The following is a 24,712-nucleotide window of genomic DNA, read 5'->3' on the forward strand; positions in this document are numbered from 1 at the left end:
GAACACTGTAGAACTGCTGGGCAGAAAGGCCAATTGAAAACTCCATATGATGACAAGGGACCCGGCTCAGCATCGGTAAAGGGAGACCTTACCTATGCACAGATGACCTCTGGATAAGCCAACGCCTTTCTGAAAGCTCGATTAAGGTGAGAGACTGGTGGCAGCTGAGACTGCAACCTTGCAAATCTTACCAAAGGTATATTTGGAGGAAATGGGAACATGGAAAAATTCTGCTTTAAGGCTTGAGAAGAATGGACCCTGTTATAAATACATGTATACACAAACACCACTCAAGAACTCACAATTATCAACAAGTATTATGTGAAAGTGTGAGTACTTCAAACTAATGCATACAAATGTAGTTTTTTTATTACTGCAGGAAGTCAAGCCTGCTGTGGGTTTTAATAAGCAAATTTGTGGCTACAAATGAGTGTGTAAAGACAGAGTGAAACAAATGCGATTATTGAGATTTATTTTTTTTAAATAAAGAGGCATGTGTACAGACAGCTTTATAACTCTGCCGAAACATACAAGCTCACCTGCCGATATAGTGAGATTTCCAGCATTAGGAATTTTAAATAATCCCGACAAATAAATTGAAAAGTACTCTAATTTTAAAAGAATTTATTCCTTCACTTGCACGGGTAACTATGCAAAAATACTTCTACCATCAAAGCAGCGTGTTATGATTTATTGAGGACTCTAAACGGTGATTCACCAAACTGAGAGCTTCAGCTATGCAGGCTATTTTCAGGCTGCTTGTACTGCCTAAGCGAAGGAAAATGTAAACGTTTTTTATTGCTGTGTGTTCAATTTATGCCCCAATATCAATGTATGAGAACTAAGCTACAGTGTAGCCTAGCTGATTTGACCACAGGGGGTGACTTGTCTAAGCTCAAGGCTGCTTTCTCCAGCACTGCAGACATGTCGGTGTGCAAAAGGGTGTGAGAAAGAGAGAGACACGCAGGCTCTTGGAGAGCACAGATACCAGCTCCCCTGCTCCCGATCACATGGATTCTGCTGCAAAGGGACTCAGACAACACGAGGTGCAAAGGTTTAAGCTATTCCTTTTCTGGAATACCAACAAACATGAGAATATAAGACCACTATAACTCACCCCCTGCTGGCCTCTTGGGGAACAGCAAGTTCCTCAAGCACAAGTGAGTGCACAAAATGGCTGACCTGAATTAATGCTTTGTGATCTCAGAAGGAAATGACTGCAAAAAGACTGTTGTTTCTAATAAATAGCATAACATAACATAACTACTCGCTGGGACCTTCAGGTGGACTCTTCTCATGTGTGCACTTCCGCGTAGAAAGTGCAACACTTCAATGTACCTAACACCCTGCATAACCACCATGCTTGCCGATGCAGCAGGTCTGTGTAACTGTGAGTGTAGGTTTATAAAACTACAATCACACTACTGTCTGTAGTTAGGTTACAGACAAATTTTCAGGCTGTTGTTTGGCAGATGGCTCCTCCCCCTCCCTATAACCCCTCCCCCTTAGCACTGTAATGTCTCTGGGCTCTGTCTGGACACCCCTCCCCCTCCATGCCAATGTTCAGCTGCCTGTTCTCTACCACTCATTGGCTCTGTGATTCTGTCTCAAACCTGCTCCTCCTGCTGCAGGGTAACTACAAGCTGCAGCACATTTTCTTTGAGTCCTGCATATCCTCCATACTAACCGACCTAAAACATCCTGCAGCGGTTCATATACATACCTTGCCTGCTTTTATCTACCGACTTCAGCACGGTGACCAACAGGATGCTTTAAAAAAAAAAAAGAACCGGGTGAACCACTCAGACTGCATCTCTGGACTGCGCGACCGTTAGTCGTTTAACGACCAAACCCCCTCTCCCCCGGTCGCAACGTCAGCCGTTGGAGTTTTTTTGTGCGTGCGCGAAAGGAGGAGGAGTCTGTTCGCGAGTCAGAGGGGGCGCGGAGCAGTCGGTTGAATCCGCGAACACAACAGTTGTTGTTGTGGCACAGCTCACTAGTTTCCCCGGTTCATCTTGAGAACGTGGACTTGATGCAGCACTCATAACGCATCCCGAGAGCATCGGCGCTTCACACAGGGGGTCCGTAAGAGTTGGTTTGGACACCAGCGGGTGAGGAGGGGACCGTACGGAACGAAGCTTAAAATCGCGGGAACGTCGGCGGACAGCGTAGAGAAATTCGGTGAGTCGAGGTACTGCAGTTAGCATGCTACCCAGACAGCTTATTTGTACTTTTATTTAATAGCAGTGAATGTCATCCTTTATGGAACTTGTGGTTCTGAACAGAAACATTTGATATGAATTAGGGGAAAAAATCTGTTACTGGTAGTTGGCTGCATACAATGCAACAGTGACCCCTACAGACCGGGATTACAGCAGACATGCATAATGAAAACCCTGTCAGCTAGCAGTGTCAGTGTTCGCTAAATGAATAATGGTATATTGATACTGTTTTGGTTTTTTTAATCGATATCACGGAGTGAAAACATTTTATTTGCAGCTTTTATTTACAGACATTTTTTTTAAAAAAATTCTCTAATGGCTTATATTCGATTCGTTTTTTTGTGTGCTAGAAAAGTCGTTTGCATAACCAGTCTGGAGTCATAACATCCGTGTATGCTAGCATTAAACTGTGAATTGATTTGAATGCTGATATATCTTACATTTGTTATTTAGGTAGTTTTTTTTAAATTACATACAGCATATATTTTAGAACATTTGAGCTTTAAAAAAATTACATGTCTATTCCTTGATTTCTGATAAACGTTGTGAAACAAGTCACCTTTATCTTTAGTTATATAAATCAGCAGTCCCCAACCTTTTTTGCGCCACGGACCGGTTTGTGCCCGACAATATTTTCACGGACTGGCCTTTAATGTGTCGCGGATAAATACAACAAAATAAAACTAGTACCGGTAACGAAAAAAAGATTTATTCATAACACAGGTGAAAAGACCCAGGAAAACTGAGTTAACGATAAAAACGATAACAAAATAACGCTGAAAACCGATAAAAACCCTGAAAACCATACATTTCACACCTGAGCCTCAACTCTTGCGACCCGGTACCAAACGACTCACGGACCGGTACCGGTTCGAGGCCCAGGGGTTGGGGACAGCTGATATAAATAATAGTCGCTTTACTATCTGCTGATTGAAGAAAGAGTTCTTACATCTCATCAGTAATCAAATACTTTAAGTTTGCTTCCCAATTCAGAATGTGGAAATGCACACTTGTGTCTCTGATGTTTTTGTACCTCATTTTATGGCTTTTTAGGTAAAGTTCTACAAAGTCAATGTAGCAACTGCGCCATGTTGGTGCTAGGAAGCAGCGAATATAATCAGCATGTTGACATAACAAAAAGCTTTGTGGCGTCCGTTATTGATCTTCTGTGGATGCTAAATGAAAATGTGGCTTTTATTTTAAAAATAATATCCACAAAAGTTTTTTAGCTCTTACTAGATGGTATCCCTAAATTCACTGCTACAGTATAATCTTTTTAACTTAGCTGTCTAAAGTGACTAGAAGTGAGTAGGAGAAAGCTGCATTCCTCATATTGAGCAGCTGAACCCGCCCCCTCCCCCTCTTGGTTTAAAGTGGTACAATCCAGTAATTTTCCATTTCACTCTCCTAGGATGTGGGTGTGGCCTAAAGTCAATGATCAGACAAGAGTTGAGCAGGTTTTGGTTTTTTTACCTGCCAGTGACTTTACTTGAAAACTGAAATCTCCACCTTTTATGGTTTTGGTGGAAAGATGGAAAGATGTACATGATCATTACACTGCACTAAAGATCAGACACCAAATGTCTTGGGCAATTTCTCAGTTTTCAGTGCTGTAGTCTTTCATCATATTTTCCAACATCTTACATATTTTTTTAAAAAAATCAGTTAATATAAAGTCAACAGTTTCATATTTGCTTTTAATTTTTTGAATCATGCCTTGTTTCTGGTTTCACCTCCCCCTCTTCACTTCTGCAGTGCTCACATGGTGCACTTGTAATTCATTACAGAGACGGTTGTTTCCCTACAGAACAGGAAGCAGCCCTTAAAGGCACAACCTATTTTTTTGTGTGTGTGTGTGTGTTTAAAGTTATATTTGACTTTGCTGTAGCTATTTATTGTGCTTTTCCTGTAATCCAGGTTTTTGCAATTACTGTAATAGTAATATGCTATGCTACAGTTTGTAGTTTTACCTGTGTTCGCTTTAAGATTGTATTCAGTTTGGATGTGTGTTTTAACCGGTGCCCTTTCGGTTGCAAAAAAACAGAATGCTCGATTAAGCCCTAAACTCCGCACGAAAATGTTTAGTGGTCAAAATAAACTTTTTCCCCCCCCTAGATCTCTGTAGAACCAGAGGTTCTTTTTGCAACCACAACTGTCACCCTCTGGTGGCCGTCAGATAGAAGCCACTTCCAGGTTAGCTTCGTATATGTTAGAAATGCGTAAAACAAAAAATGTCAGCTAGCAGTGGCAGTGGCCAGTGATAAATTAATTACTTTCTAATACCATAGAATTGATAATATTACACTGGCAAATTTTTAAAATTCTGATTAATATGACATTAAATGTTAAAACAAACAGCAAAAAGCTACTTAAACATTGTCACTGTTTTTGTTCATAACAAACTGTTTCAGGTGGGAAAAACTACAAAAATATAATGAATTTTCTCCCAAATTTCACAACTGGAAATGTACATTTGTGTCTTGGGTATGTTCATACCTCACTTCAAGACATTAAAAGCCAGTCCTACAACATCAGTGTAGCGACTGTGCCGTGTTGGTGCTAGGAAGCTGCAGACATAATCAGTGTCCTGCAAAGGTGGTAATTTGGGCGAGGGACAAAAAAAATGACAGATCTTAATGTGTAGTTGTTTATCTTGAGATAGAAACTAATGAAGAAGGTGCCAAAGTAATAAATGGACTATGTCACTCTGTTTTGTGTCGTTGGATTGGCAGCTTTACTGAAGAGTTAGCGATTTAAAAAATACACTTGCAGGAATCGCTCTAGCTTATCAAACTGCAATCTAGATAGAGCCTTCAATGTGATAGAATAGAAAAATATAATGGCTAATGTGAGTAAGAGGCAGCTGCACCCCTCCCCTCTTGGTTTAAAGTGGTACAGTCTAGTAATTTTCCATTCCACTGTCCTAGGATGTGGGTGTGGCCTAAAGTCGATCTCATCAGACAAGAATTAAGCAGGTTTTGTCTTTGACCTATCACACAAATTTACTACAAATGAGAAATCTCACTTTGTTTTTGGTTTTGGTGAACTGATGCGCAGAATAGATATAAGGCCAGTGGAGTGATTTCTGAACTGCATAAAATATCAGGCACCAAGTGGTTTGGGCAATTTCATCTGTCTTCAGATTTGGAGTCTTTCATATTTTCCAACTCCCCGTTATAATGTTATTGATAACCGTGTCCATAGAAACAGAGAAAATTAAGAGTTTAATATTTGGTTTTTACCCTTTTAGAACATGGTATGGCCTTGTTTTTGGTTTCACCTCCCCCGCTTCACCCAGCGGCAGTGCTCACATGGTGCACTTGTAATTCATTACAGTCTCTTTTTTTTTTTTATCTGCAGAAGAGGAAGCAGCCCTTAAAGGCACCACATACATTTTTCAAAAGCTTTCTTGTAGATGTTATATTTGACTTTGCTGAATTTATTTAACTTCTTATACCGTGTAAGATTGTCTGTATTGAGTTTTATAAATCAGCAATTTGTAGAGCTAGCTTCATTAAGATTTTAAGATTGTAAATAAAAAAATATTTTGTTTTGTTTTCTATCATTAAAATCGAGACCTTCTGGGGAGCTCCATGTGGAGAAAAGGGGGAGTTAGTGTGACAGCAGTCCTGGTTTATACATGTTTGCTACCAGATGTAAGTCGGCACTGTGCAGCTGTTGGCTCATGACAACTATAGGCCAAGAGTTTTTGGCCTCAGTGATAAATATGAGCAGAATTTGATGACATAACTCAGATTCATCTGAAATTTTAATGTGTATATTAGACAAGGGCGTAAAGTGCCATTCAGGTAGGCCACATCACTGTACCATGTCACACAGAGCATACTTGTATCTTGCAGCATTTTCTGTAGAGAAATAATTAAAAATAATATATCACATTATATAACTGGTCAAGTGACAAAATGCATATTGATTCTCAATACTCTCAATACGTGCCACTGCTATTGTGTGACATTATTTGTTATGTATCTTAAATTCTTACAAAGCGGTGCACTTCAACATGAAATGGTATTCATGTTGGTATATCATAGTAGTTATGGTTAAAACCATGTCACCATGGTTATTTATTGAAATTTAAGCTAATTCTTAATAGATTGATCAAATAAATCAAATGTAGAAATATAGAGACATAACTGATTTGTCCACAATGAAAAGGCAAATCAGTTTGTGTGTTTCTCATTTAATTACAGATTCTGACATTTACATGTTATGTTATGAAATTATTCTTATGGAAGTTAGGTCAGGCGTGATGCTGGCTTCCAGTACTGTATTTTCAACTTTAAATAGGAAAAAATTTGCCCTTGTTTGTGAGATTTTGAAAGCATGCCAAGTCTATGCGAACCGGTTTCAGCCAGTTGGAGCCGGTTCCTTTGCTTTGGGCTGAAAATGAGAGAGATGAGAAATGTGATCTAGGTTCAAAATTCTGTGTGCTGGTTATTCGTCGTTGATGTCTTGTTGTGCTGCTGATTAGAAATCTTGGTTGTTTCAAATGTAATGTTGTACTTCACACATAATAATGATGATGATAATAACAATAAAAAAGTGGTCAGGTTTTACACAGATTTTTATCCTATTAAAATGAGAATGTTTGTGCTTAAGACATGCTACACTTGCGTATTTTCCAGCTTCATATTTTGTTGTGGCTGTTTGTAATTATTTAATCCTGGTAGCTGTCTGGTAGCAATATGAGTACTAAGGGGATGTTACACAGAAGAGCAGTGATGTGGCAAATAAAGACTGAAATATCAGGAAAGTTATTTGTAAAATTACAGAAAAAATTGACCTTTTAACATTACCTAAAGCAGTGAATCTTACAATAGTTTTCAGACTAGGCGACTAAAGTCTTTCTCATGTATTCAAGTTACCTGTACAGGCCTCCTAGCTATATTTCAGTTATTTAGAAAGTTCAGTTGCTGCTACATAGGGATATGCGCGACTACTTAACTAGATGTATAGATGTTACTCCCCTTGCTAGTAGACATCAGAAACACTAGTTGGCTAGTAGGGCTGCCACAATTTGTTGACATAATCTATGACATCGACTATTAAAAAGTGGTTAGTCCATCATTTTATTGTTGACGCGTCATATACATACCACATAAATGTGTTTTTGTAACTGCAATACACTGCAGGAAGGTATGGGGGCAGTATCACATTTTCCATCTGCAAGACTGCACTCAATATTAACAAAGAAGAAGTGTAGGCGAATGGCAATGCAGGAAGACGGAAGAAAATGGAAACTGAGATTTTAAAAAATGCGAAAGCATTTCACAGAAAACAAACTTAAATGCAGACTGTGCAAAGTAGGGCTGCCACAAACGATTATTTTGCTAGTCGACTAGTCACCGATTATTTTTGCGATTAGTCGACTAATCAGATCATGCATCCATTGGACGTAAAACGTACAGCTTATTGCACTAGCATGCATCTGCTCTTGTTTAACTATCATTAGCTTACAGCTTTAAGTGTTTAAGGTATGTGCTAACTAAAAGTAGAGACAAGATGATAGTTTATTAAATTTTAATGAAATTTGCAGATTTTTTCGGTGGAGCTTAATTAGAGCTGGGCGATATGAGATTTTTTCATATCACGATATGTTTTTTTCATTTCAGGCGATAACGATATCTATCACGATATAAGCCAAATAACTATATTTGTAAGATTTAAATGTGCCGTTGCTCACAAGTAAAATGTGAAATAATCAGCAGCTTGTTTGTATTTAAATATTTATTTCCCATAATAAGTTCAACAGGGTAGATGTACTTAAGGAACATGAGACTTTTTCAGATAAATAAAGGCAAATATTGCAAACTACACAAAAGGCAGCCGCTAAAGCGTTTAAGTTTCAAAATAGAACAAACGAAACAGACTAAATTGTCAATTCCACTTAGAAACAAAATATTAATTCTAAAAATAAATCTTAGTTTGTTTTACAGAAGAACAGACAAAACTGACTAACTTTTGTCAATATCAAATAAACAGAACTAAAAGGAAATTCTCAATCTCTCCTTGTTGTATAGCTTAGCTTTTCAAACAGTTTTAACAGTTACTTTAGTCTGACAAAAGCCGAATGACGAATTAGCGCTTCCAGTCAGAGACTGAGGCTACGTCCACACGTACACGGGTATTTTTGAAAACGGAGATTTTCCTTTTTCGTTTTAAAAAATAATCCCGTCCACACATAAAGGCAGAAATGAAGGAAAACGCTGCTATGAACATACCAAAGCAGCAGGTGGCGCTAGATTCCTAACCGTGCAGAAATATTGGCCAATCAGAAGTCTAGAAGCCTCGGTGGGAAAAAGTAAACAAAGCTGGGGCATAGAAGCAGAACCGAGTCGTATGTGTGGAGGGACAGTAACTGTGTGTGTATGTAAGCATTTAAACACTGCAGAGAGTAGAATTAACAGTAACAGTATTGTAGAAATTCATTTCACCGAAACAATAACGTGGCGCATAGTGTGACGCATGCACCAGTTTATTGTATTTCCAGACTTGCTTTCGGCACAATTTACAGTGCACGCTACTCTGTTTTTTTGTCAGACTTGAAATAGCCGAAATACCTTCACACTACGGAACTTCTATGGCTCTTCCGTTCGACAATCTCTCCGGCATTGGAACCATCACCTGTTTTCTCTTCGGTCACGCTCAGTTGATTTTTCTAGTCGGCACACTCATTTCCTCCATTACGCGCTGGCTCCATTACCCGCTGGCTGCTTCCCAAACAAACACACGTGCGGCTTGGCACTTGTGCTGTACGTAACAAGTCACGCCACGTGACGCTGCGGCTGTGATTGGTTCGGCTCTGCGCTACTTAATTTGGATTGGCTGACCTTTTTTTTTTTTAAGAGGACAAGAGCGGCGAGGTCTATCGCGATAGCTTAATTTCTCTATCGAGTAAAAGTTATATCGCGATACATATCGTTATCGTTCTATCGCCCAGCTCTAAGCTTAATAATCTCAGTCGTCTGCTCCTTGCTATCTAAAATATAACAGGACACCGGAGTATATCCTCGAGCATCTCACACTTCTGATAATCAGTTGTCTGCTTGACGTTTATTCAGCTGTGTAAAAACTATAACTTTAATCTCAGCCAAACCGATTTACTCAGGAACAAAGAAAATACTGAAAAAAACCAAACAATAACATTTTAAGTTATCTAAGTGACTTATATATGTTTAACCTGAGTAGCGAAAGATGGCAGTGGGTTTGAAAACGATTTGCCGGGAGTCCGGTGTTCTCACCGGCTCTAGTGAGCCTTGAACCCGGGCTAGCTATCGAGCTGGTGGGTAACAGACGTCTCTGAAAACGTCGGAGCACTTTTGAAAATATGTGGTGTCTTGATACACTGAGCTGGTGTTTGAAGTTTACACAGCTACATTCTCGCCTGAAAATATGTTAAGTTTATTTTGTGACCCAGAAAGAATAATAAGAGTAATATTAAAACTAACTAGCTGCCGCTATTGTTGGAAACTGAGCTGGCATGCGCTATGAATTCTGGGACAGGGTTGGGCTACGAAGTATACACCCGACCCATCCTTCAAATCTTGGGAAATAAAGGACGCATTTGTTGGCGGCATTTGTCGGAGTCTTCGAATTTGGACAATCTTCGTCGTGTCGCTGTAACGTAATTGGCCTACTAATGCGGGCACAGGAAGATGCGGTTCCTGAATTTGGACACAGCTACGATACCGGACACTGCTTCTTCTTTGGGGTTTAAAGGCAGCTGGCATCGTTGTACATGCAGTGCTGCCAACTTCTGTTTCAGTCCGTTATTACACTCTTAAATCCTGCTACTTATTCCTGCGTCTTTTGGGATCTTACAAAGCTTCAAAACAACGCATCGACTACTAAATTAGTTGTCGACGATTTTGATAGTCGACGTAATTGTGACTAGTTGACTAATCATGGCAGCCCTAGTGCAAAGCGACAGCAGTAGTTTAAATGCTCATAAACTGCAGCTCATAAATATTTAAATCCCCAGATTTGATCTATGATATCAAATCTGAATGGGTCAGTTTTATAGATTTACGTTAATGTGTTGCGTTGATACTTAATGTTATAATGTTATGACAATGCTTGCTAAGCGAACACCATTTTAGTTTTGTTAGCTAATAAGTGAAATGTGATAGTAAACCATTAAACAGGAGAAGCTACACTGTCTCCTAGTTTGGGGGGTTTTCCACACAATTGCAGCCGTAATGATTAGTTGGCTTTCCATTCGGTTTCTTAACAGAATAGTTAAACATCTAGTCACCTAGTCAGGGTTTTGTGGTCTGTAGGGTTGTGTAATGTCATATTGTCTGCAATACCAGAATATATATTACATGATAAGTGTCATATCTCAATATCATTGCTGTAGCAAAACTATGGTTATACATTGTCTAGGTCATGCAACAAAGAGATAATCCCAGGCATGTCTGATAGCAAGAGCTGCCTGCCAGTCTCAGGTGATGATTTAATACTTAAAAAGGGAGCTACTTCAGCAACCTCCAATAAAGTAGTAGTGTAAAATATGTAAAGAATGTTGTTTCCACTGAAAATGGAAACAAGAAACTTGTTTCACCACTTAAAGAAGAACACACTGTCAAGTACAGCCAGATTATGAAGCAGGGGATGTGCGACCGAAATGTTAAAAAAAAAAAAAAAGACTCGACTGTGCATAACTGCACTCACTAGCTGCACTCCCTATGACAGAAGGAGCAAATGTTTGATGAATATTACCAATACTGTTACATGGTGGTCAAGGAATGCTTTAAGCAAACTGGTCAAAAAGCTTGAAGCAAGTTACAACTACCCAGGTAGAAAATATTTTTCATTGGCCACACTGAGCGAATTGTGCACTCTAGCCAGTAATAAAACTGTAAAACCTGTAATCTGTGTTCAGCTATTCTTTTCACAAACAGTTGGCACATTAAGTAACTCCCGATGTTTTATTTTGCATATTTTTACTGGATACCCTTCCTGATGCAGTCTCAGAGAGATTTGTGTCTCCTCCCTCTGACTACCTCCTCCAGCTTATTCAGGGAAACATCGAGCCTCTTCCAGGCCATCCAATAGACGTAATCTCTCCAGCATATCTTGGGTGTACGCCTGTGCCTTCTCCCGGCAGGTTCCTGGCCGGAATACCTTACCCAGGAGATGACAGATGTCTCAATGTGGAGGTGTAGGGGCTCTACTCTGAACCCCTCTCAGATGACAAACTCCTCACCCGATCACGAAGGGAAAGCTTATCCATGCTTCGGAGAAAGCTAATTTCCATGGCCTGTATCTGTGATCTCATTCTAATTTTGTTAACAAAAAGATCAGACCTAAATTAACAAATGTAAGGTGTTTCTAAACAACTATGCACCATCTTGTGGCAGGTGACTGCATTACATTTAGGACACAATCATTTCATGGGATTGGGAATCTATTAAAATTTTAACAATTTATTCAAACGACTAGTAACTCTGATAGAGAGTAGTGAAAACAGCAATGATTAGTCGACTACTATATATCTACTGAAGGAAATTTTGTCATAAGGCAGTTAGCTCGAGGGTCCATTCGGACACCCATGTGCCTTCTTGTTTTTTGTGACCATAGGGACTCATCCGCAGAAAACTTACTTTGCAGTGTACTAATTATACATGCTGCCCAGGCTGCGGATTTCAAAGAAATATAACAGGAATGGCTACTTAGCCGTCCGGTCTTCAGCTCCGCATCAGAGTATAATCATGATTAAAGCCTGGATAACCTTTTCCTTTTCCATCTGTTGATGCCTGAGAATTTCATCTTCAGTGAGTGAACATAAAGGTTGGTACATATGTCCGCATAACTCTCCATGTTGTGCAATTGTCCATGGACAAATTACATTACGATGCACCAACAACACATGGACTTGGCAGTGGACTTCAGGCTTGATTCCTGTTATACTTTAAAACATCCCTGAAAGTCAATAGATGACAGGTGTACAAACCAGCGTAATTCTGCAGCACTAGAAAATTAGCGACCGTGTTTCCTTTGTCAGAGTAACCAGGCCACTGCTGCAACGATTGCTAAGAGCATTAATCTGTTTTCTCCAGTCACAACAAATTTGCTGTCAAACGTGATTCTACTGCAGTATTGGTAACTGTGATGGAAGGCTCTTGGCCAAGGTGCTGTGAAAGATCACCATAGCCTTCCATGTCACTGAAGTTGTTGTGGGCTCTGTCAACCTAGTTAGTTATATTTCTCAGGAGGTGCATGTCAGGTTGTGTGCAAGGTTACAGTGTAGCATTAAAAGGAGTTTCTGGTTATGTTGTAACTTACAACGTAACTTCCTTCAGCTGATTCTGTTCCCAAGCGACCTAATGGTGTGTCCTTGGTCTATCTCAGGGACTTCTCGGAACACCTGAAAAACTTCATCTAGGATGTGTCAGAATAACCATCCAAGCCATCTCAATGGGCCCCTTTTGCATGGAGGAGTACTGTCCCTACCCTAAACCTCTCCTGAATGACTGAGCTCCTCATCCTGTCTCTAAAGCAGGAATTATACTCTCCTTGTCAGTGTGTCCGCTCCGATCTCAATTACATAAATTTTGAAGTCACATGTTTAGCATGAGGGTTTGTGTGCTTTCCTGTTTCACGTCCATGGAGAATTTACATTAAAATGCACCAACTACATATGCTCCTCAGGCAGCAGAATTCTAGCTGATGTCCAAGAAGTATAACAAGAATGACTTCTTGACTGTCAGGTCTCCAGCTGTCGATGTTCGCTTCTGCAACAGAGTAAAATCATGACTTAAGGGACAGGCCAGTCACCTGTTCAGCCTTGCAGGGTAACTTAAAAGCTATACGTGGGCCCATCACAGGAGGGAGCGTAGGGGTTTGGTGCTTTTTCAACTGGGAAGAGGTCTTGCCATTATAGTTTGAACATTTAATTATATGTGATATTTGATATGTGAATGTGAACTGGGTATGCTTGACCCAGCTAGGTTTGGTTCTAAATAAGAAGTAGAACTAGTGAAAGGGAAAATGTCTCCGCCTTTAATTTGGAGCACTTGGACTTTAACCACGTTCATAAAGGTGAGCTAGCCTTTACTACATTTACTAAATAGGCTAAGCCTAGGATTGTGCCATCGTCCATACATCATTTCAGTCAGTCCACTGAATCTGTATTGGTGTCTGCCAAGTGTCATCGAGTCTTCCAGCAAGAATCTGGAGCAAGGTAGGGTTGTTCCCAGCTATTAATTTCTTATCAGTCAAGCTTTAGATTTAGATTAATCCAACAATTTAAACACGAGAAAACGCATTCTCTTGAAAGTTAGTTGCAAAAGCAGGATTAGCTCTCTTACCTTACAGTTACCATTGTAATACTCGGTGTGCTTGTGGGTTGCTTCATGCCACCCACAAAGTACCAATATTTCACAAATATATTTTTCAGAAGTAAAAGAGAGAAATATATGGGAAAAAGTACTAGTACTTTACAAATACTATTATTTTATTGTAGCCTAGCCAAATAGGAATACTTTGAGACATTGCTAACAAATACATTTGCTATAAATACTGTCAAATTATGAAGCTGGCTAATTTATGTTAACATGTCAACAAATGCAATTGAAATGACCATTTACTGCTGTGGGTCCAATGAATGTTAATTAGAATATGTCTTCTCCTTTTATACTTAAAAAGAGTCTTCTGTTTATACAAACCAGCAGGGAGGGGAGAAACAAATATAGTTCTTTTTAAAATAGAGTGGTATTAAACAGGCGTATGTGGGGAAAGGCTAGCTATATTAATTACAAAAGGCATTCTCAGGCAGTCAGCCATTTTGTGCTCTAGCATTCACTGCAGCCCATCAAAGGAATAGAGTGGGGGATGGAAAAGTGTCAAAGTTGCTAGCTTGTTGACTTGTCTAAATTATCGAGTCAGGAAATTTTAGCTGTGTCCTGCAAAGTTTTTCACAGAAAACAGTGTGTGAGTTCCATGGCCTCTTTATGCTTGAATGTCTGTTTTTAGACAGAGAGGAGGAAGCTGTTAATACTGGATTTGTGAGTCCTTAATTCTGGACTTTATTACCACGCAGCAAACTTCCGAGAAAACCCACTTTTAGACATAAACAAGGATGAGTTATTGCAGAACAGACAGAAGTAAAATTTGATCAAAAAGCTTAAGGAGAATGAACAGGTCTTTCAAAGCCAAGGGTAAAATATCTGCCTCCACAAGAGGACTAGAACACACAACAAATCTTTTCCTGTTCAGCATAGACTTATTTAGACCTGAATATGTAACTATAGAGTCTGAATCATTTAGGTAGGTTTGAAATTGTAATTTATCTTTATAGTTCCCTCCCTTTTTATGAGAACCCCCCTACTCCTGAAATGGTTTAGTCCATGCCTGGCTGTAAACCTCCAGAGAGCCGACTGCAGGTGTGGGGGAGGGGTTCGGTGCTCTGTTGTCAGGCTGTGGCTCTGACTTTGTGTGCTAGCTGTAGCTATTTCATACAATGTGACCTAAACTCAAATTATTCCACACAGCCTTCAGACTCTTGAAAAAATAAAATGGAGCAACTACATGCAGATGTTTTGGTTCTGCAGTTAACCAAAAGTGTGGGGTTATTGTTTTTGTTTATTTTTTGTTTATTTAATGCCTTAAAATTAACTTAAGGTCGACTTTATTTTGGTGGATGGTGTACTTCACTTTGTATTTGTAACCATCCATAGCATTTTTCTGTAGTCATTACACAAACCCCGCTCAGCTTGCCTGATTCACATGGATCTCCTGGTTCTCCCACCCCCACCCTTTCCCTAGTTTTCTTCCCTTTTTTCCTTTTACCCAGCTCTCGCTGGAGTCTAATTTGTCACAAGAAGGGGGGGGAGGCACAATCACGCGTACAATGTTTGAGAAATGGTAGGCAAAAAGTCAGTGCTTTTAAACGCAACAGTTAAAATCATGTCAAAAGAAATTTCCTTTCTTTTGACTACTTTTCAGAAATTGGTTTCTACAATACTACTACATTTATATTTTCTACTGTAATTTCCTTATTTTTTTACGTGTTGTTTTTATTACTATGCGCTTTGGGGTTTTCAGCTAAGGGAACAGTTAAAGGAACGTCACACACTGTCTTGATGGCAAATAGCTGGATATATGTAGATAAAGGAATCCCACTGGAGAGAGGAATGATCAAATATAGTGGCAATAGCTTGGTCCCCAAGTTGATCTGTCCACATGCCTGCTGAACAAAAGTGAAAACTAAATCCATAAGGAAAGCATAAAAACTGACTGTGGCAGGTGGCAGACTATACCTGATGGGCTGTGTTCAGTTTTATTCAAACTGCGACTGCATCCACTTATAGATGAATTATGAATTTGACAGCATATCGAGAATGTGTTCAAGGATAAAGTCTTGTAATTGCACCTGTTTCTCTGGAAAGTATCGTCAGTACCATCATGTGTACTTGAACACATTTTTTCCTTTTAACAGTTTTGGTATTGGACGTGCTCTTCCCTTCTAAAGTGTCCACGTTTGAATGTATCCATCTAAATGTTTTCTATACATCTCACCCTGTTCAAGGTCTTGGCAGACTGGAACCTCTCCTGGCATGCATACACTATCTCAGAGCAAACATCCGCGCACTTTTTCTCAAACCTCTGGGTGATTCAGATTTTCCAGTTCACCTGACTTTTCCATCCACTGTGGTTGGAAACTGGAGCTTCAGAGTCCTAGTATTATAATATTAAGAAAGCTTTGATTGAATTTGTGTACGAATATTTTAGATTGTGTGACAGCCATAGACCCAAGGTTGCTACCTGTTTAGGGGAATTTTGAAAGTTTTTTCCTGTGTTTAAGGATATAAAATCACTTCAGCTAACATTAAATGTTTTGGTCAGACTTTACCACATATGATTTTTTTTGTTATTGTTGTGGTTCCTACTAAACATGAGATCTTGTTGCCGGTGTAGCAGGCAGTAAGAGCTCAGTGTGCCTGCGCACAGCAGATCAGCGTGGCCATTTTAGGTTTCATTGAATCCAGATGCAGGAGGAGAGGGTGGGGGAAGGGAAGACTGCGCATTCTGCGCAGTAATGTAGGAATGCAGGCTCTGACCTCACTGGCTGACATCTATCTCTCCCCCCCCCCCCCCCCCACAGTATTTAGCCTTCATAAAAATGTCTAATATCAGATAGCAGTTAATTGCTTTTTCAGTGTATAGTTAATCAGAAAATAAAACCAACAACATCTTGAGTGTCTGACAGGCTTAGACAGCGAAGTCTCAGGTTTACTGGTTGAAGGACATACGGCAGTCTGAAAGAGAAAAGGCGTTATTTTATTACCCAGTTCTTCAGACTTATAAAATATTTAGCAATATTTGAGGTTGTCGAGATTTTCTTAATTCTTCAATCCTAGCTTAGGGTGGTAGTGAGCAAGTGAGCACAAGACTTCTGGTCTCTTGTAACAAAAATAAGCTAAACCAGGATTTACAGTAGATCACTAACATGCAGAGATAACACTCAGTCGTCAAATTTGCTGTTTCCTCAAGATCTACGTATGCATATCAAGATTTCTGCAGATACGCATTGCTTTCCCCCCTCCCCCCTTCTTTTTTTGTGGGTGGGGCTTGTTATGTGATCTGATCCAGCTTGTACTCTGCATGCTCCTCGCAGCAGCGCTGGTGGCCATTTTGTGTTTCTGTCATGGAAGAAAGGAGGGTTAGGCAAAGAGTGCACTGCAAGCTTTTATTGACTCTGGCAAGAGGGCTGTTGATGAAGACAGGTGCAGGTTGAATATGAATGACAATTTAAATAAAATTGTATTTCTATCCTACTTCATCTTATTTTGTCGTTTTTGTGTCAAATCAGGAAATTACCATAAATAGTTCTTTTTAATTTGATGAATCATTCAAAGCAAACCTAATTAGAAGAAGTGATTAAAAAAATGAACCATGTAGGCTTTTGATTTTATATTTTTAGGTGTGTGTTCTTTGTTCCTCTTGAGTAGAGGAACCACCCCCGCATAGGAATGGTTTAGTCTCATTTAACAGCAGCCCTCCCTGCTGAGGGAGAGGCTGGGCGGGTAGAGGCTGCTTATTGTGTCAGACTCTGCTCTCTTTTTTTTTTCTTACTGGATGCAGCTAGCATGATACTTTGGGGCTAAGAAAGCACCATTTATTCTCAATAAAAGATATATACACACACTTTCTTTCCTTTTTTGCTGAGATAATCTTTTAACATTCAATAAAAACAATAGACTGTATACACAGTTTGGTACAAAATTGCTTAACTGGCTTGTTTGATATGTTTTAGGAAGACATTAAAGACGTTTCAGCGGGTCTAGAACATTCTAGCGGTAGTATTTTAGATAAAACCAAAAAAAACTTCTGGTTTTCCCTTGGTAATTCTGAAAGTGCAGTATTACTTCAAAAAGAAATAAAGTAAAATTTTCTTTGTTTGAACGCCCCACCCCCACTTCCGCCCTACAGCAGAATGGTTCAGCCCATGAGCAAGAGGGAGAGGCTGTTCCAGAGAGAGCGCCTTTCTCTGTGTGTGTATGTGTGTGTGTGTGTGTGTATGTGTGTGTGTGTGTGTGTGTCTGTCTGTGTGAAAGAGACAGATGGAGAGAGGGGGAGGGTGGCTTCAGCTTGTTCTAGGTTGAGTGTCGAAAGTGTGCAATTTAGCGCTGGTTGTGCAGTGCTAGCTAAGCTGAGACTAAAGTGCACATTGTGCTGCTTTTTGTTGTGTTAGTGACTTTATTTGTTTTCTGTGTTGTTGCTTTTCATTTGGTTGTGTATATATAATGTAATGTCACTTCTTTTTTAACTTTTTTTTTTTTACTGTTTGGTTTGTCTTTAGCACAGACTGCGTAGTAGCTTTAGAGGAAAAACATAGACTCCTCCCCTTTACCTTTGATCGTCCTCTGCTCAGTAATTTATCTGACCTTCAGTGGATGCCATATTTTCTAGAGTCATCCTGATAAAGGTGAACACATACAAAAAAATAATTTCTATCATTGTTTAGTATTGAGGCTTTTGTTAATTTTTTTTTTTAGAGATTTGGCGCATTGAGCTGTTTGGGTTTGTTTGGTCCACTCAGTTTGATTTTCAGTTTCAGCCTTAACAGTCTAAAGGTTTTTTTTTTCCAGTTCTGTTTTGAAAGTGTGAATACAGTGAATACTAAGCCAAAGGATGTCTGTGGAGATGGTGCAGGGCTCTAGGTTTTGAAATATTTCAACAAATTAAAAAAAATCAGTAAACCTTTTGGTGCCTCTACCTTTCATCGGATCTTAACACATCCTGCAAATGTATGGTCAGCTTATCACTGAACAGAAAGGAAATGTGATCCTGATTAGCGTGTGCACACTGTCTACATTATACATGGCTTAAATTGTTTATATCTGAACAATATGAATTCATGTTTATTTAAGGTTTTTTGGAGGGTTTTTTTTTTTTTTTTTTTGCATGTTTTGTCTTGAGGAAAACATTACAAAATTACTGCTTTCTGTGAGACCTATCCCTAAGGTACTAGTGCACCGCCTGTAAATACTTATGCGATGGAAAGAATTTAAAACAGCTATTGTTTCCCCCTCCCTGGTTTCTAATAAATTCAACATTTTGTGTGAAAGTGTGGCATTTAGCATGGCCAAGAAGAGTCCTGTGAGATTATGTTACAGTCTGACTCCGGTCCTCAGGAGTCATTAGAGAGCGTTGAAAACTGTGGCTAACACGGTGCTCAGCTCAAGAACAGCAAGTCCTCAGGTTATTGGAGTAAACCATGGCCGATCATATATGTATCCAGTTCAGATTAATTCTATCAAAGATTTAGCAGAGAGCCCAGAGGGAGCAGTAAAATTTTCCCTGAAAGGGCTTAATATTTTTAATTGCATAAAAACAGTGGATTGAAACAGTTTAATATTTTTAACACTGCAAGCACAGAACAGCATAAAATACTGTGCTTTCAAATAAACATAATGCCCTTAACCTTTTCATCATAAATGTCCTCTGCCGGTGATGTTTTTAATAAAAGGACAGATCCCCCCCCCCTGCCCTTTGTTAAAATGGTTTGTCCCGTGCTGGCTGTAGATTTCCATACAGTGGACTAGTTTGTGCTAGAGTTGGGGGATGGGTGTTGCCATGCAACAGTCTGTGCAGGGTACTTTCCCTCTGTCTGTGCGCTGCTAGCTAGTGTTGTCACTTTGAATCACCTTGTTGTTGAATTGTGCTATACAAATAAACTTGCCTTGCCTTGCCTTGATAATCACTACGCTACATTTAAAAATGATAAAAGGATTAAACTTGCATGTATTTATGGCAAGCTGTAAATAAATCTTGCTACTGTGACAGCAGGAAGGGAGGAAAAAATTTAGCGGCTCATGTTATGCAACAAGACACGTTGCTGTGTCAGGAGTGCTCAACAGGCTTTTCATTTGAAAATGGTTTAATTAATAGCTAGTACAGACTTTATAAAGACTTTATATGACTGCAATGTGCTTGATGGACTGGTCCTAACTGAGCCCCTCCTCTCTTTTGTAGTCTGCTGTTGGCCTCTTACCCAGTGCCTGCTTCACAGTCAGTAGGCCCCAATCCTACATAACCTGCTTTTAAATTGTGGGTTTTTAAATTAGTTTTTAAAGTATTTCAACAGTTAGAGTCTCTCTGTTATTTAAGTTGACGTCTTTTTAAGAGATCTCAAGTTCTCCTAATGAGATTTTTTAACTTGAAGATCTAGAAGATCTTTTAACTATGTTTTATTTTAATAGAAAGAAAGATTTTTTACTTCACTCAAAAAGGTAGCATTTCGACAGTCTGTCATCATCCTCTCAAAATGTAAGTTGTAAATCTCAAATAACAATATACTGTAATAACACAGCTGCCCAACTGTGTTGTCTTAGTCCAAAGCGGGCTTTCTTGGCTTGAGTTGCTGATAAACACGTGTGTTTTCTTTGAACTCACTGGTTTATTTGTTCATGCTGACCCGTGGTACACTCACACACTGTTGCTAGTGTTTAATGGTGCACAGTGGACAAACAAACAAAGTAACGAGGGATTTAACATTAACTGAAATCTGTAGGTCAGCCAGAGATGTGACGATGAATAACTTCGCGCTTCGTCACAAACATGCTCGACAGCGTGTGTTGGTGGAAAGGCCAAGATGTTAAGCCAGGTTGTCTTATGTTGTCTTGAAAACTGATGATCAAGATGTCATTAAGTATGACCGTGTCTTCCATCTGTACCAGCGATGTTCTTCCATGTTCTGAAAGAGAAGGTTTTGATGTTGCATGTAACCACAAAGTATGAATGTCAAGTCTTGATTGTTTGCTTGGCTGCTAAAAGACTGAAGAAGGTTAGAGGTTTTCTTGCTGCAACACAAACTCCTCTCCAGTCTCTCAAAGCAAGTGACCTTGCTTCTGCTTTATTTGGAAGTAGTTATGCTTGTAGTCGAGATTGACAGAGTTTGTAATCGGCAGTTTAATGACCGCTTATCGGGGGCTGACACAGTGAGTTTCAAGGAATACTTCTAAAGGAATGAGCAGCTATTTTGTAACTTGGAGTAAAGATTTGTTTAAGTCCAAGGATGGAGTCTGAATATCTCTCCATGGCTCTTTCCTTTGATGCACCCTCTGTAGCTTCAAATAAATGAAGCAGTTGCTGTTCATATTTAGTAAGCTGTTAGTCATAGCCTGGCTTAGAAAACATTGCAAAAATAAAACGCAAGTGTTAAATTAAAAAGTGCATCTGTGGCATAGTAAGATCCTTGAACTCGGTTTAATCACATAGTTGTGTTTTTAAGGACACAGAAACAGTGGGTGTCTGCTGTTTCAGTAGTCAGTGGATTCTCTCTTGGGAAACATTCACAACTTGTATGAATCGTCATTTAGTGATTTGAATTCCAATCTATAAACCTTCATGTGTTGGCTTTCCTATGGGTTTCTGTTGTGTGAAGTTTGATTAACGTTGTGCTGTTTCTGCTGATTTAGGATAAATAATTTTTTAAAAAATAGTGTTTACCTTTTTTGGCCTAATTTGGAGTGAAGATTAAATGCCACACCCTGATGCTACTCATACATGTTATGACTGCTTTCTGCACTTTACAGGGGCAAAATGACTAGTTCTCGTAGCTGCAAGCAACTATTAAAAATCTATGCACTGAGCGTTTATACACAGAACTGCGCTTTTTTACAGTCTGTGTACATTTTTAAAGACCATAACAATGATTAATAATAAAACCTGACAAAATCGACTCAATACTTTTTCTGCTTGTTTTATAGCAATAAAAAGGTTGGATTTAAAGATCACTTTAATAATATTATCAGCAAATAACTGAGATTATGTTTGGCTTAATTAGCACTTTCTTTAAATGTTCTACAATTTGTTCACAATGTGACAGCTTGCCGAAGTGTCAGGCTGAATAGAAAACTCTTGCTAAGCAGAGTTGTGCTGCAACCTGATACACCTGAATGAGAATCCTTCTCAGCTAGCTACTGAGAGCTCGGGCTGACATTAAACAACAGATCCAGCGGCCATTTTGAGTTCCTGCACTAAATCCAGGAGCAGTAAATGAGGCCGTGGGACGGGGGAGGGGGATAGTCGGCTCTGCGCAGTGTGCAGTAACACTGGAATGTGAAGCAAACCAATAATTGTTCTTGCAGTTTTCACTGCTCCACATATTTGTGAACGCTTTTTTAGGAGTTTTTTTTTCTGATTCTTCTTGTTTTTCAGGTCAGATCTTTTTTAGGCAATTGTATTGAAATGCTGCCTTACTTATTTTTAGAACAATAGGAAGGAAAACAGCAAGAAACATGCATGCTCATGTAAAAACAGAGTAGGGAAGGCCTAACATATTGAACGTGTGTACAAACATCTCACTGTGCTGCTCAGCATTAAAGCTGGAGCTATACGCTCAGTCCACATTAGTCTTTGTGTTTTTCCATATACATGTGGCAGCCTGCTAAGCTTCAACATACACAAGGCTAAATGAGAGATTTTTGCAAGTTGAGGCTGTTTTCCCTCGGTTCTCTCTGCACCATGTGAGTACTGCAGTAGCAGTAAAGCTAACCAAGTTTACAGTGTGAAACTGACACGGCTTACTGCTCATTCCTGGTCGGAGTTTAAAGGCTTCTCATGTAGTAACCACTTTTTATGTTGTGTTTTTGCACTGAAACCAGTATAAAGACATGGCTGTTTGAGGTTCCTACCATCTGAATGTCTGTTTTTGCTTTTTACCACTAGAAGCGACAGTCTGATCTTAGCAGCTGGGGGAAAAATAAGACCAAAAATATAACAAAACTGTCAGTGACTGCATGTTTTTGTTTTTTTCTTCTTACCTGTACATAATTATGTTTTGTTTTTTGGGGTTTTTTTAAGTTCAACCTTTCTGCAGTAAAACATCTTTTTCTGTCCATCATTCTGGCAAACCACTTTCCTGTTTTGCGTCCTTTTGTGTTAACCTTTTGTGTGTTTGTCACCACTTTGGCGACCTTCACCAGTTTGTCACCACTCTATTGGTGTTCTTCTTAAGCCTCTTGCTTGCAGATAACTGAATAATCGCCCAAAATATAATTGTGATATTACGTTATTGTGTTTACCTTTGAGTAATTTTTGCCTTGTGAGTTACTGAATTTTGAAAAAAAAATAGTTTCGAGTTTTGTCACGTCATAAATACTATTCCTAAAAAATTCCAAATTAAGGCAATTTCATTTGCTTTACCAGCACGAGTAAGCGAAAGCTGGTCACGACCGATAATTTTACACTGCAGAAACAAATGTAAGGAAGAAGCATCAGTCTTATCAAAATCCGGGATTTAGTGTCCTTAGTCTACTTTACTGTATGCTATTTTAAATCTGGATATAAATAAGTATGTTAAAAAATACAGTAATTGACATAATTGCACTTTTAGTTGATGCAATTCATATTGACCTGGAAAAATATATCACTTTGAAGCCAAAGAGACAGTTAGAGCTCAAGTTACTAAGACATTTGCTAACAAATTATTCTCATTTGTCCTTCAGGTTGTCGACAAGTCCTGTATTAAGTCCATTGTCAGGAACCCTTTGGCTTGAAGGTGAGTTCTAAATACTTTTTCTATGCTACTTAATATTATAACACATGAGTGTAAAAGAAGAAAATTACTGCAAGTAAAGTATCTCCTGCACACAGCTCAGGTTCATTTTTACTTCTGACACCCATAAAATGAAGGTAAAATCAACACATGCTTCCACGCATATAAAATAAGTAGACATGAAATGAATCCTTGTAGAATGTGACAACTAGCCTTAACAGTAAATTGTGCACAACAATCACAACTATACGGAAAGTCCTTCATGTTTTGCATAACCCTTTTGCTGCTGCCAGCACAGCCTGAATGGGTCCGTTCTGATTTGCTGACGAGGGAACCAATAGGAGGATGGGGGGATGGGAGGAAGGTTGAGCTGCTGCTGTTGTTAACTCGTGCCACTTCTGTTCTCAGGATTGGGGCTTAGGTAAACATGAAATCCGTAGTTTTTCAGAAAAGTGAGGTAGAGGGGATTTGCAGAAGCAAGTTTAGCTTTTCTGACTACCATGAAAAAAGGTTTCCTGGCTTACTGAGCTGCTTGTTGACTTAAGTCACTGTAGGACAGATGAAGCAATGTGTAATCAGATGGATGAGTGTGATTTGGCTTGGATGCTGAGTTAAATTTGTAGTAAAGGAACAGGCTGCTAAGGAACCATCAGTTTGGTGCAGAGACAGCTGTGACAGAAGAACCTTCCAGAAAGAAAAAGCTAATGCCAAAGAGCTCTGCAGTGTCCTCTAGTGTTTTCTCGGAAACGGTGCACCCAATACTGTGCAATGCGTAAAGATCAGAATCAGGAAAGGTTAATTAGCGGAAGACACTGTGCCATTAACTTTTACAGCTCTGGGTGTTGTCTGTTCTCATTAATCCCTTCTGAATGCATGTTATCTATTATCTCTACTCCACAGGCAAAGATGGAAGTTATTGTGACAGAAGAGAAGAAGAAGATTTTCCGCGCCAGGAAAACCATGAAGATCAGTGATAGACATCAGCTGGAGAACCTGCACAGCACTTTGCTCACTGTGGGTACAAGTTTGTCCAACCCATCTCCACCACCTCTGATGAATGGAACACATAAAGAGGACGGACAAAAAGTGGGCGACAAAGAGCAAAACAACATCCTGGACTTGAACACTCCCCAGACTACACCACCCGTCTCTCCGACCGCTCTGAGCTCTCCCACACCGTCCCTGTCCCTAAATTTGTCTCCTTCCCCTCCCTCTTCAAGTCCAAAAGGACTCGAAGAAATGACTGCTCCGAGATCACCAGTGGATCCTCTAAATTTTGAACTGAAAAAGGTAGAAGAAGATGAGAAGAAAGATGGCACACCATCATCATCAAGTGAACCTGTCACAGCTAGAACAGACTGCAAGGGACAACAGGAAAAAGACACTGAGGTGATCCCAGCTGAGGAAAAGAAGAAGGTAAATGCATGGAAACATGAACAAAACTGTCAGATACCTTTATATT

At 39.4% G+C, this 24,712-nt stretch overlaps 1 protein-coding gene across 7 annotated transcripts in view; it reads left to right on the top strand.

Annotated features, from left to right (window-relative positions):
* The window catches only part of atf7ip (activating transcription factor 7 interacting protein), a 38,793-nt gene that overhangs the window by 6,047 nt on the left and 8,034 nt on the right, over positions 1-24,712 (top strand). For 3 of the 7 annotated variants that reach the window (XM_082536759.1, XM_082536764.1, XM_082536765.1), the window contains exons 1-3: positions 1,527-2,181; positions 23,201-23,253; positions 24,151-24,666. In XM_082536759.1, the coding sequence (XP_082392885.1) occupies positions 24,157-24,666 (510 nt within the window). In that variant the 5' untranslated portion in view covers positions 1,527-2,181; positions 23,201-23,253; positions 24,151-24,156. Of the gene's footprint in view, positions 1-1,526; positions 2,192-23,200; positions 23,254-23,570; positions 23,672-24,150; positions 24,667-24,712 lie in introns of those variants that run through there. The other 4 variants (XM_082536760.1, XM_082536763.1, XM_082536761.1 and 1 more) reach the window with 4 other exon arrangements.

The sequence above is a fragment of the Aulonocara stuartgranti genome, assembly GCF_965226115.1.
Source record: "Aulonocara stuartgranti genome assembly, chromosome: 6".
NCBI lineage: Eukaryota > Metazoa > Chordata > Actinopteri > Cichliformes > Cichlidae > Aulonocara > Aulonocara stuartgranti.